The 14,668-nt window shown below is 32.7% G+C and overlaps 1 protein-coding gene across 1 annotated transcript; it reads right to left on the reverse strand.

The window, feature by feature from the left end:
- Window positions 1-7,546: 7,546 nt before the first annotated feature.
- On the reverse strand, window positions 7,547-8,452 carry LOC148609305 (protein CFDP2-like). The gene is made up of 2 exons (XM_088541287.1): window positions 8,133-8,452; window positions 7,547-7,922 (listed from the first exon to the last, which is right to left on the reverse strand). Exons 1-2 carry the CDS (start codon window positions 8,450-8,452, stop codon window positions 7,547-7,549), a joined length of 696 nt encoding a protein of 231 aa, XP_088397413.1.
- Between the last annotated feature and the right edge of the window lie 6,216 nt (window positions 8,453-14,668).

Consider the following 14,668-nt stretch of genomic DNA (forward strand, 5'->3'; position numbering starts at 1 on the left):
TTTAAATCATACGTGTTGTGTAATCAGTCTGTTTCTCTCAAATTAGTTACAATATATTCTAACTTTGATTTGAATCAAATCGTTGTAGGCAAATTATCTATTAATTTATCATAACAAAAGTGAGATTTTTCCATATTTTTTATGATATATATTCAATTCATTATCGTTTGAGCGTGATTTAGTAATTTCACTACTTCTGTTCGTTGTACTGTTTTTGTGTCGTTCAAAATCGAATATTTACACATTTACTATTGTTCAATATATTTTATGCTTAAAAATTTAAATAATTATTTAGCCAATGTTTGCTAATAGTTATTGATGTTATTTTACGCTAACAAAACATGAACTTAGATGAGATGTTTTCGAATTATAATTATAAATGTATGATTTATTTTTTTCCATTCTTTTTGGGTAACAATAATTAATTGTACCTTTACAATGATCAATTATTTGTTTGAATTTTTCAATTCTATTTAATTCTATTTAGTTCCCTTAATTTTTGTTGTGAATCTGCCAATTTTGGAAATCAGAAATTGGTTCAAGGTTAAATCATGAAATATAAAACAGAGCTTATCATGACACTTTGGCCACTGACCAACGTTGGTAAAGTAGTAAACGTTCAACATATTAAAAAAAACACCACCGAGACTCGTGAGAACGATATAAGGAGAAGTCATTTCGTTGTTCTTCAAATCAGTAAAACGTTACGATAATTTCTCTTTTTTAAATTAAAAAAAAAATATCTGAATAATAAAAAGGAATACTACCAAATCGCCAACTAATCATCAACGTTCCAATCGTTCAAGGTTCAAAGAAAAAAATCATTGTTTTGGGCATTTCAGTAAACCAGTCAGACCGACATATGAATAACTTTCTCTTTGTGTGAAGATTAAAAATTTCTGTTGATTTTTCAAAGTAATGTGTTATTAAATTGTGTGTATATATCATGACTCGTCATCAACTAGGCTGTTGTTGTTTTGCCAATGCCAATAATGATCAATAAAAGTCGTCTTAAACTACTATCGTTAGAACATGTACAAGGTCTCATCTGAAAATTGTCGTTAGGTCCGTTAGTTAATTATATAGTTAATACAGGTAGAAGGTCTTATCTGAAATTTGTTGACAGGTTTTTTTAGTTTGTATTATCGTTTATACATGTACAAAGTCAAATCTGAAAGTTGTTATTATGTTCGATCGTTAATTCTATCGTTAATACATGTACAAAGTCTTATCTGAAATTTTCTGTTATGTTCGATAGTTAATTCTATCGTTAATTCATGAACAAAGTCAAATCTGAAAGTTGTAGTTATGTTCGATAGTTGATTCTATCGTTAATACATGAACAAAGTCAATCTGAAAGTTGTTGTTATGTTCGATAGTTAATTCTATCGTTAATTCATGAATAAAGTCAAATCGGAAAGTTGTTGTTATGTTCTTTAATTTAACCCATTTTTAATAATATCTGAAATGTGTTGCTAGGTTAGTTTATCCTATCGCTAATACATGTACTTCGTCTTATATGAAATGTGATGTTAGATTTGTTGTTCTGCCATATTGTTAGTTCGTTTACAAGGTCTTATCTGAATTTAAGTTTGTTTGTTAGTTTATCAAAGGAATCATGACATTTTTAGATTCAACACAAAATACAAAATCATGTACCGGATATAAAATTTTCTTGTTTCCACTTGTATGGCTTAGATTAATATGGAGTATTCCATTAAGATAACTTTAAGTCCACGAAGTGATCCATTGAGTACTGAAAACAGTCTGCATAAACAAAAAAGCAAATATAATGATTTTAACGGTTGATACTTGCTTGATATAGTATTGGAAACTTTTATTTCACTTTTCAAACAGAAGGATACTCTTACATTTGAAAAAAATAACACTCGACACATATTCGCCTTAAAAATTTAGTGTATTTTATTTTATACTATGTACATGTTACTTTATATGTAACAAATAGCAAGTTGTAATTTACTGCAACAGAGTGTTTGGAAAATTTGAATAAAATGTTCTAAAATATGTCCGAAATATCCCCAGAAAAAAACTTCATCGAAATCGACCGATTCGAATTATAATTTTAGTTTAAACATTTTTTATTATATATAAAGTAATGAAGCTGACACAAGTTATTCCAACTTATATAGTCTTCTCCAATATAATATCTTTAACAAAAATACTACCCAGCATGACAAACATGTACAAGCGTATCAACATTTTATCAACAGAAGAATGCATGAAAAATAAAACGAAATACATCCATACTCTTTACATGACGGGGTGAGTCATCTAAAATTTTGAAATAAATCATGTCTCGAGTCAGTATACCGGGGGCATTCAAGGAAGTAAATATAAACATCTTCTCTCTCATAACAACATTGACAACTACAATTGTTAATGATGTCGACGCGATAAATGTCGAAATTCAGGAATGAAGCAGGGCATCGCAGCTGTGTTAACAACACGTTTAATTTTCTAGGTCCGCACGACTAATACACTTGTATACTATTATTTGATGATTGTTGTTTTAGTTCACGTGTGATTTTTTAAATAGTTTCTGAATTTGTTGTCGATATATCAAGTGCACGAACAGTGGATGGAATGAAGGATGCATATGTTTTTGATAGTCTGCAGAATAGTACCATTATATCACTACCGTTTCTTAGAGGATATGTACCAAACTTTGAATACTAACGGGTATAAGTACGCGTAAATATTGAGGAGCATCTACGTGCTTGACATTATAGAATAAATGGAGATTTCTACGTTTCTACAACTCCCATCGGAGTTCGTTATAAATCTTTTCCGATTTTGCAAACAAAGGAAATCCAGTTATTATCTTAGCTGGACGTCATTTGTTTGCAAAATAGTAAAAGATTTATAACGAAGCCTGAAATTTTACAAGTTGACTGAAAAATTTCCGATAGGCGTATCCTCTGACCAAGAGAGGCAACTCAAACATGATAAAAATAGTATCTCGCATATTTTTCATCCTTGTTTCCTTGTCAATGCCTTGATCGATTATACTGGTTTTATTAGGTGCGACAATATTACTGCTTTTCAGAAAACAAGGCAAACAATTTTCATAATTGTAGTTTGATATCATTGATAAACATATCTCTGAACATGCCAAATCTGTATACATTATTTGACAAAAGTGAGTGTTACTGATTATCTTATCATCGAAATTTGAACTAATAATCATTTATCCTATAAGTTTTGGAGAATGTTGTTTTTGAGATTGAAAGGTAAAAACAAAATTTCATCAAGAAACATTATGGCTTCAGGGCAAAAACTAGTCCAGAAACAGACATAACAACATGAATAGAATTTTTGATGGGTGCACTGATTTCGTTCTCTGCCTAGCAAACGTCGAATTGCATGGCTCATATTGTGTCAAATGCAGATTTAAAAGAAACACGGAAACGATGTCATGGTTAACAGATGGACATATCATAACATTAATTCGAAATTTAAACAAAGTATAAGAATATGTTACAATGTATTATAGTTCCCTATACCTTATATTAATACATTGTACTGACCGTGTATTTTGATTAACATATTATGAACCAAAATAATTTGTGATTTTGAGTCGAAAACGTGTATTACATTGGAAATTTCAGAGTCTATATTTGAAGTTTCAAACCGTGTCATTTCTGTATATTGTGAAAATGACATTTAAAAAATATACTGTTGCAATAAGATTCCAATACGGTTTTTTTTCCGCTAGACTAAATTGCTAACTCGACGAACAAAAACGGAAATCTTCGATTTATATTCACATGTATAAGAGTAATCAAGGGAAACAAGGTTATAGCCGCAATCAAAAGAATGTAATCCAGGGACAAAGATCAGACATGGAAAACAGACATACACAACAAAGAAACATAAAGTAACTAAAATCATACATACAAAGTAACAAAAGCAAATGAGCAACTTGGACTCCACTAAAAACTGGGAGCATGGACCAGGTGCACCGGTAGGGTAAGCATCCTCTGTTTTTCTTGAACCACCCCCCCCCCCTCATAAAAGTCAAGTACGGGGTAGACGAAAGAGGAAAAGAAAACTATGACACATGGAACAAATTAGTTTTGTTGGCGCAGATAGATACGCCATAGCGATCCACGAGTTCATGATATTCATGAGTTCACGACCATAAAACTTCTGTAGTGAAGACTTCAATCTTGTAGCAACATAACCCTGTTCCAGAAGCCTATTTGTTAGAATTCTATAGCGAAAAAAGAAGTCTGCACAGTTTCGGCAAGCTCTGGCATAACGTGTGATCTGTGATATGAAAACTCCATACGCAGGTGCCGAAGGTATGTTGCCACAGATGAAAGCAAAGTTGACAATTGTGAATGAAAAGTCATCACGTTTGTCTTAAAGTTTGGTCAGTAGTTTTACTTTACCCTCGATTCCTATGTGTAGGTCAAGATATGAGGCTGACCTCACAGTGTCTGTAGTATCCTTTATCTCAAGTTCTTTGGGGTACATGTGATGTTTCAAATTCCCGAAGTAAGGATTGTTTAAAGATAATACATTATCTGTATAGCGGAAACTGAGATTAAAGGATCTAGCTAAACGATGTTTTTTTTCTTTCAGATCAGATCAGCTATAAAGTCTGCCTCATGAGAGTGAAGGAATAGGTCAGCAAGTCGAGGAGCACATTTTGTTCCCATTGGAATGACGACCGTTTGTTGAAAAATGCGTCCACTACTATGGACAAATATGTTGTCTATTAAAAATTCCAAATATGTATTATAATTGATTGTTTCATATTTGTAGCTACATATCTATTCATTTGCTCTTGAGATAAGAAATTGAAAGCATTTTATTCACTGAATTATTTTTTAATTCAAACTTTATTGATGATTGTCAGTAACATTTATTTTTAGTAATTTGTGCATTTTAGAACAAAACTAAAATTTTGGACTAGACGAAATGGAAATACTGAACGACATATTGCAGTGCCAATTCTTAAAGCAAAAAAAAATTGCTTCCATTACCTTTTGTTTAGCGCTAGGCTACTTATAATTAGGCTTCTGGAACAAGGTTATGTTGCTACAAGATTGAAGTCATCATTACAAAAGTTTTATGGTCCTCATCATAAAATCGTGGATTGTTACGGTGTATCCATCTGCACCATAAAAACAGATTTGTTCAACGTGTCATAGTTTTCCTTTCCTCTTTCGTCTACCCTAGATATGCTATTATTAGCAACTCGAGGGGGGGGGTGGTGTTTCTAGAAAAGCAGAGGATGCTTACCCTACCGATGCATATGTTCCGTGCTCCCGGTTTTTAGTGGAGTCCTGAGTTGCTTCTTATATATTATTTTGGTAATTCTATGTTCTTTGTTGTGTGTGTCTGTTTACATATTTGAAGCTGACAGAGAAACTCGGATAACAGGATTCAGGAGGCTTATATTTTAGTGTGGTTGTTTCAGGGTAATGCGTGTAATCAATAGATTGGCATGTGATTATTGATTGGGCAATTTGACGATGTGTAATAATGGCACAAAATGTTACTAAGCGACACCAAAAACCGATGAGAGAAATTATGAAAAATTCCGGCAGTTTGAAATTTGAGTGCTCGATTTCTAGATTTGAACATGCCTTTCTAAAGTATAAAAACCCCATAAAAGTAGCAAAGTAATACAATTTTCTGAATTTTTATGGGCAAAAAAAATGTAAGCATTATTTTTGTGTTATCGCTTGGTATATCACGGGATATAGTGTTTACTTACTTACTTATTCTGATGGCAAATAAGTCTGTAATCAGGGACCTCCAGTGTTCTCGATTTTTGCCAATGCTCTCCATTTCACCCCAGGTCTTTCCCATGTCTTTGAACTCTGATGTCATAGTTCGCCTCCATGTTTCTCGTGGTCGTCTTCTGCTTCGTTTGCCATTTGATGGTGTCCATTTGACAGCTACTCTATTGCCTGCCTCTCTTCTGTTGACATGGCAAAACCACCTTAATTGCCTATGTTTTATCTGGATCATGATGTCAGTTTGACCAGTCTTTTCATACGATGCCAGGTTGGTGATCTTTGACCAATATATTCTGGAGATCTTTCTCAGGCATTTGCTATTGAATCCTAAGAGTCTCTGGCTGTCTTTCTGTGTTATTCGCCAGTATTCAGACCCATACAGAAGGACTGATATGACATTACTGTTGTTTTTTTTTGTCCTCAGGCTGATGTTGTTATTCTTCCATATTCTATTTAGTTGGTGAAATGCGATATTTACCTTATGAAGTCTGTTGGCAATATCCTTTGATGTTGCATTGCTTTTACTTAGTGTACTTCTTAGATAGGTGAAATCGTCGACTTATTCAAGTAGTTCATTGTCTAACTTGAATTCTGTTGCGGAAGGAACAAGTTGCATGGTTTTTGTCTTTCTTTTATTGATGTTCATTCCAACTTGTTTTGCGTATTTTGACAGGTCTTCAGCTTTTCTCTGCAGATGTTCGGCATTGCTGGATAGTAGAGCTTTATCATCGGCAAACTCAAGATCTTCTAGCATTGATGTTAAAGTCCATCTCTACCCATTTGCCCATTCCCAACAGTTTCCCTCATCACCCAATCTATTGGTACAAGGAATTAAACAATTGACTGAGATTGTTGTCATCTATAATGCTACATGAAAAGTTGTTATAGAATGATTTAAGAATTCGAACAAGTATATGTGGGCATCCATAGACTGTAAGTATTTTCCAGAGGCTCTCATGATGTACACTGTCAAATGCCTTTTCAAAGTCTATAAAGTGGAGATGTAATTTACTATTCCATTCTATGCACTACTCCATCATATTTCGTAAAGTAAAGATGTGATCAATGCAACCAATACTTGATCCGAATCCTACCTGTTGTTTTCGGAGTTTGTTCTCAATGTCTTCATAAAGTCGCATGCATATGATCTTGCAAAAGACTTTGCTGGGAATTGAAAGGAGCGTTATACAGCGCCATTTTATCACCCTTTTTCGGTAACTTGACTATCAGTCCTTTGGACCAATCAGTTGGGACTATCTCAGATTCCCATATTTCTGAAAACGAAATGTGTAGCTGATCTGTAGCTAGCTTAATATCTGCCTTGAATAGTTGTCAATTCCAGGTGCTTTGTTGTTTTTCATCTTTTGTTGGTCGTTCGATATGTATGTCCATTATTTTTCCAACTTTTTCTTCAAACGTGGGTATTTCTGTTGGGTCAGGACGATTTAAGACTTCTAAAATGTTCTGCCTATCTCTTAAGTTTTAAACTATCTATGGTGATTTTGTTTCCATTTTTATCTGTTGGAAGGTGCTCCAGTAAGTCCTCTGGTAATTCTATATACTTCACTCAGCTCTCCTCTTTGGGCTACTGTTTCTGCCTCAGTGGCTTTCCTGTCTACAAATGATCTTTTGTCTTGTCTTAAATTACGTTTTGTATCTTTATTTATTTCAGAGTATTCTCTGCTGTATTTTTCCAAGAGACGTTCCGGCCTGGCATTTCTCTTTTTTCTTTAATTTCCCTTTTTTGTCAATGAGGGTCCAGGTGTCAACATTTATCCAGTTTTATCCTGTTTCTTTTTCGTTCCGAGTACTGTGCTGCTGACATCGGTATATACATCCTTTACGTTATTCCAGATATTTTCACATTGTTGTTGTTCAATCCCTTCACCTATATTTCCTTGTACTTGAAATTTGTTCTTCAATAAGGTGGTGAATTTCTTGTTTACAGATGGGTCTTTTAATTTATTTGTGTTGTATCTGGGCTGTGTTTGATCTGATGTTTTCTTTGTTTTACGGAGGTGAAGTTTGATCTTGGCAATAAGTAGATGGTGATCACTGCCAACATCAGCACCACGTTTCACAACAACATTTTCTGGTGAATGTTTCCAGCGTCCATTGATGATAACATAGTCAATTTGATTCTGATTTCTTAAATTTGGTGAGATACATGTTTTCTGTGGATGTCTTTGTGAGAAAAGATGGTTCCACCTATCACTAAGTTGTTTAAACCACACAAATCTGCCAATCTTTCTCCATTTTCACTCCACATCCATGTTTGCCCATAGTTTGTTCTCTGCCTTCGTTAGAGTCTCCAACTTTGGCATTTAGATCATCTATTATAAGTAGAATATCTTGTACTGGGGTTTAATCTTATTCTTTTTGTATTTGTTCATAGAAAATGTCTCTTCTGTATCATTTGTAGGTGCAGAGCATGATTTCACAGTTGTTTTCGTGTATCTTCCATTAAATCGAGCAGTGATAATTCTTTCCGAGATAGGATTCCATTCAATAAGGCCTTTCTTTGCTGTAGGTGTCATGATGATAGCAACACCCTCTCTGTCCTGGTTGTCATTCCGTCCGGAATAAATGATGGTATTGTTTGAGCTTGTGGTAATTGCTGCCGTTCCAGTCCATTTACTTTCACTGACCCCTAATATTTCAATATTATATCTCTTCATTTCTCTTTACACTTCAGCTGCTTTTCCTGCCTCATACATGGTATGCATATTCCATGCCCCAATGTCTTGGGCGTGTTTTGGGTGCAATAATGATGGTCTATTCGTGCTGTTAGCAATCATGCTTCCCATTTGGGAAATGGTGATCATCGGTATTGTCCCGATTTTTGAGTATTTCCCTGAACTATAGTTTCCGTAACTGGCCTTTTTTACAGGAAAGAGTAGTTAACACTATGCCAAATCACCACTCCGTTGGACCGGGTTTATTCTCAGGGTTTGACCTTCTCTGACCTAAGATGATTGCAATTCCCATTGCTGAGAAGCTGCATCTGCCTGGATTTTCTGTTTGGATTTACTTCCATAGACTTGGGCTCTACCGAGCCACCCACAAGGCAGTGGGATTATTTTACCCATACTTGGGGCAAGGTTGATGAGTGCTAGGGCATATCCACACGCCAGTGGGCCTACGCACTGTATCTCTGAGGCCCTTGCTCTTCCGAGATCCCCTCCAAATTCAGCCTGAGATACAAGACCTCAGTTGACGTGTGTTGCCACAGGGAGGCAATTGGAGGAGTCTTGGTAGTGTAGAGGCTTTATACTGGTAAGTTAAGATTTACTCACCCGACTTTCCTTTTCACCTACAAGTAGGCTAGACAGCGGCAACCGTAGATCTACAATTTTGACCCCAGTCGCAATAGACGCATTTCACCATTCTGTGGTGTAACACCACCAACACACGTATAGTGTTTAGTTTGATGATTAAGTTCGTATGTGTTCGATTTGTTATGATCTAAACTTAATGCAATTTATTACCGTTCAAGATCACATGACACAGGACAAACTTTTTCCTAATAGGTGGTAATAATTATTTTGTGTCAAATTTGTGATTTTACATGTATCAAGACAGCAAAAATTATATTTGCTTTTCTCATAAAATAGAGAGATCCATTAATTTCAAGTTCAAATGAAAATAACAAGGGTGGAATTGGTGAATATGTCAAAGAGACAACAACTAAATCTTGATGAAAATAATAAACTTGGGCCTTCAATGAATAATAATGACACTCAGAAACAACAGGCCACAGCTGGCAACTTTTTGAATTTATAATAACTTTTAGGGTAGAAATTTCAAACGCCCATGAGAAAAAAAATGCCTTATATTTTTCAAAAAAAACCCATGATCGAATAAAGCAAAAGCCAAAAATGCCTCCACTTTTCAAAACGTCACATAAGCAAAACCCCATGCTTGTTTTTATCACTTTTTTACTAAAATACCTCTCATTGAAATTATAAGTCGCTATTACTTTCTTAATTGTTAAATAAGAATCTACATTTTGTAAACTATTTGTCTTAATGAATTGTTACAAAAATGTATTAAAGCCACGGCGACAATCTTTCTTGTCAGTCTATTCGTCACAATAGATTTAAAGGCGAATACCTATTTTACACACAACAGAACAAATGGAAAATGTCTACCTAATACCATTAAACGGAGAACAAAAATCACAAAACACTGGAAAAGGTTTGAATGAACAAAATAAGTTTTACGGCATTGAAATTTCTATGTGTACGCAACAAGTTAATATCTCAGTAGGGCAAATAATGTGGACGTCAAGAATTAATTTATTCATATATCTTAAGACAAAACAAATCTTTTTTTTATATTTATCTAAATTTTCAGCATGCATTGTATTATATCTTAATCAATTAAAAGACGTTAATACGCATTCAAGCAAATGCTTTCTATATTTTTTATTTATTTATTCATCGTGGGATGATATTTATCTAGGACGCGCTGTGTTCGATAGGTTTTATTCGTTATTTTATTTTATTTTATTTTTTTTTTTTTTTTTTTTGTAATTTAATAAAAGCCAATCATGCAACTCAAATATAATTTATTTCCGAGCCACCTTGAAATGCCTTTAAATTATCGTATTTGTCTATATTGGGCAGAAAATGATGCATGAAATGTAAAGTCACTCATATGGCGTAACACATTGTTTACTACTTTTGCTTTAGATGTAATTTTGATTTCAGTACACTTGGATATATTAAATATCACATGATGTCAAATTAAGAAATAGTTCAACGTTCATCTGAAGTTAACTTTTATTCGCCCTTAACAATCGTGTTAACTGTTTCCATTTTGTATCATTCATAAAAAAACATAGTTTCATTTCTTCTTTTCTCTGAAATCTGGTCCGTCGCTAAACTACGTTTAAGTGAAGGTTAATGGGTTTTAGCCATTCATCTATTCATGTTAAAGGGTATCTAGTATCAAAATGTGATACTATGGTTTCATTTAACTTGTTTGTCTTTAATTGCAATTAATGTTTTCAAGTCGATGCCGTTGTTTGGGATATATAAATACTATCGTACAATCTGATATTCGTTTATGGTAAGTGTTATTTTTGTTTGTTTTTATTTTTGTTTTGTTTTGTTTTGTTTTTTTTTTTTTTGGTTTTGTTTTGTTTTTGTTTTGTATTTTTTTTTGTTTTGTTTTTGTTTTTTGTTTTTGTTTTGTTTTTTTTGTTTTGTTTTGTTTTGTTTTGTTTTGTTTTTGTTTTTGTTTTTGTTTTGTTTTTTTGTTTTTTTTGTTTTTTAGTTTTGAGATCATTTTTTCAATAGTCCAATGTCATTGATTGATAAAACTTCTGAAATTCAAAATATTCTACTATTATTAGCATTTTTTCCATATGCCTTGTTGCACATTTTTATAATATTTTTCTAAACATTTTTTTTTTAAATTACCGGTTAATTACTTACAAACTTCGTTTGCTACATTAAGAAAGAAATCTTGTTACATTTTTTGTAAGAACAGCAACTTACTGAAAGTTCATCCTTTAATGTCAGAAATGTTTTCTGTGGTTGTTTTCTTTATTTTATGGTTGAGTTTTTCAGAAGGCAAAAGTTCATTGCAGTAGACATGACTCATTGGTAACTGATGACCGTTACTGTTTCTTAGTTAGTAGGAAAGAAATAATCGGTAATGTAATAGACAAGTGATTGAAAAACAAGCTGTAGGATTTATTATTATTATTTTTGTTGTTGAAATAGATTCATCATTTTGAGTCGCATTATGTTATTGTCCATAATGGGCATATATTCTATTATGTAAATTGCAAAATAGCAATATGAAAATGCCTGTGCACATATCATTTCCCCACAGCATCAAATAAAAATTCCAAGAGGAAACTGCATCATTGTTTGTAAAAACATCTTTTTTAATTGCAAAGTATTCTATTATCATAGGAATGGTGTGTACTGGATTTGATATTTATGCTGTTTTTCATTTTCAAAGTTTAGTCTTTGTCCTTGGATCATGTATTGGATATTCTGTTACTAATACTTTCAATTTGTAAACTTTCTTTATCTATGTTGCAATATACCATCATCTCCTGATATATGGAGTATAACTGTGCAATTTACGATTTTGAAAAAAAAATGTGGTTTTGTAACATTATTTTTTTTATTTTATGAAAGAAAAGAATCAACAAATGCTTTCTTTAACTGCCCATATCTTATACTTCCCTCAGATTAATGAAAACTTAAATTTTGTCATGAAAAGAAAAATAAATAAACTCACAATGTAACCAAATCATTTTTTTACCAATCACTTTGTATAAACATGCCAGTACATGTATATTTGCGAAGTTTGCCACTTCATATCTGATTACAAAACAAATTATCATTTAAAAAATTGACATAAAAATTTGTTTTAAAGTAAGCTTAAACGAAAATACAGTTGTGGTGAAATAAACATAATATCTTGTGATCATTGTTAAACTTCAATATCAACAAACTGTACATAAAACTAAACACATTCAGAAAATTTATCAAAGGCTTGGAAGTTTCTGACCCGCTGATTAAAATAGATGTTTCAAACCATCCTTTGTGAACTATAGCCGGAGCATCGTGAGTGTCAGTATAGTCAGAAACGATGATAACTACTAGGATAAATAAGCATCACCTGAATATCAGAACAGCTTTATCAAAAATTGGTGTTATTTCAGTAGCTATAGTAGTATAGCCTTGGCAATTGCAACGGTACAAGTATGTACCCAGAGTTCATTCATTAGAATAGGGACACGATTTATGATGGATATTGATTTATTCTAAGAGTACGTATTGTAACCTTTAAATTACAAAGCTAAAAAATAGTTTTCAATGAACAAAATGAGTTCTCAATGCAGATAAAGTTTTCAAAGCTATGTTATAGAACTTATAATAGTCCTTTTTCATATTCCCGAATTTGGCTTCGTTTTGTTTTTAAAGATTTTAAGCCAAGAAGGTAACTTTCTACAAATTTGTCATTCGACAGACTGGTTTACTGTCAAATTGGAGCAATGGACGGCTTTGGATTTCGAAATCAAGTATTCAATTTAATATAAGTACTTGAATACATTTGAATTACTTATTTCAAACCAATCAGGTACTTGCCCAATTAAAAATAGTTTAAGTTTCCAAGAAAATTGTTTACCGTTTTCTCTTTCCCCGATGAGATCGTCTACCAATTTGTCGGGTGTTGGTGGGTAACGTCCCTTTGAAAAACGTGCTAAAATTGCTTGCATTTCGTAAATATGAAAAACGACTTTTGCGATCTGGTTTCAAATCAGTTCATGATCCATCATGTAAACCGATCTCTTAAACCTTTTGAAATATTTACGGCATTACTTCGGTTTTCAATACACATTTCTACTAAATGATATCAATTTAGACATCAATGTAGTTACTTCTCTTTTTACATTTGTTTTGTTCTAATTAATATTCAAAAATCAAAATAAATTTAATATGGCATTTTATTGGATTCGTTCCAATGAAAATTCCGAAATTTACATGAAACGATCATTCGTCATCTAACATAACAAAACTGCGTTCAGATCGATCAGCGTTCGTTGGTTATCGAACTATCAGAGATCATTCAATCAGCTGTCATCGTTTCGTTGATTGTTGCGCGAATCAGTTCAGGGACTGTAAATACAGGTACATGTAAATTGGCCAACTAATTTGGTTGCTAAATTTTGAAAATATCTTATCTTTCGATAAAATAAATCATGTCATTCAACACTATTTACAACCTAAATGAGACAGTATTACTCTGGTCTCACCTTCCGAGATAAAAATCCACTTGTAAATTACCTGCTTGATGGCCATTCAAAATGTAATCATTTAATTGCCCTTAAAAAAGAACATGATTTAAAGTTATCATTAAATGTTTGACGTAAGGCTTGTTTAGACGTTAGCATGGAGTTTCTTTTTCCAATCGACAGTGCTCTATCAGATGTAAATAACAAAAAATATCAGTTTTGACTTTTTCCAACTGTTAAAGATCACACACTGCATGCACGTTTTATAAATAAAACGCCCTCTACAGTGCTTTCTTGTTGTTTTGATTTCTTTTTAAAAGTATATATTACATTATTTATGTAGAGAATACAATGACTAAGAACATCATAAATTAGCTGCTTTCTTGTGTACTAACACCGATTATATAATTGTTCCAACCTTAAACTGAATTCCAAAACTTCCAAAAAGCCGTTCAAACCATGTCATATTTCATATTCTACCACTAATATTTCTAAGTATTCAACTTTAAATACTAATAAAAAAACTTTGTAATTAATTATTGCAATAAATGTTATGAATATAATGGCGTCAACTATTTATGAAGTATCAAAAATTCGTTGGGTGTATACGGTCGGCTTCATAACTTTCAAGATTCATTTCGTTGTATAGATAGTTATGACTTTTGTAACCCATATACAACACTGCCACATAAACTAATTTAGGAAAAGTCACATTTCATTAAGTGGTCTTTTGATAAATGTGGTGCTCAATTCATTTCATATAATGACTACAATGCTTCTTTCAGTGATTTTACACTGGATAAATACATGTACACTAACTGGATATATTTAGATGTGATTAATGCATCAAATGTTTCAATTGACAATATTTATATTATATTTGGAAATACTGTGTACAGACAGGTTTTTGTTATTCCAGTGGGAACAAATTGCGCTCTTCTTATAGCCGATTTGTCCCTCTACGAATCACAGTGCATGGCTAACTCTATAACAATCCTTCTAAACTTGTAAATTTAATAATACTTTTAGAAATCTTGTTGATATTTTGGCTATAAACAATGGTAACTTTGAAAACTATTTTCAAGATATCTACCCAATAGAATTTAAGTTGACCAAGTCTCACATTAAAAAT

Source organism: Perna viridis, chromosome 8, assembly GCF_037379345.1.
Source record: "Perna viridis isolate PV_CMFRI_1.1 ecotype Kerala chromosome 8, ASM3737934v1, whole genome shotgun sequence".
NCBI classification, from domain to species: Eukaryota; Metazoa; Mollusca; class Bivalvia; order Mytilida; family Mytilidae; genus Perna; species Perna viridis.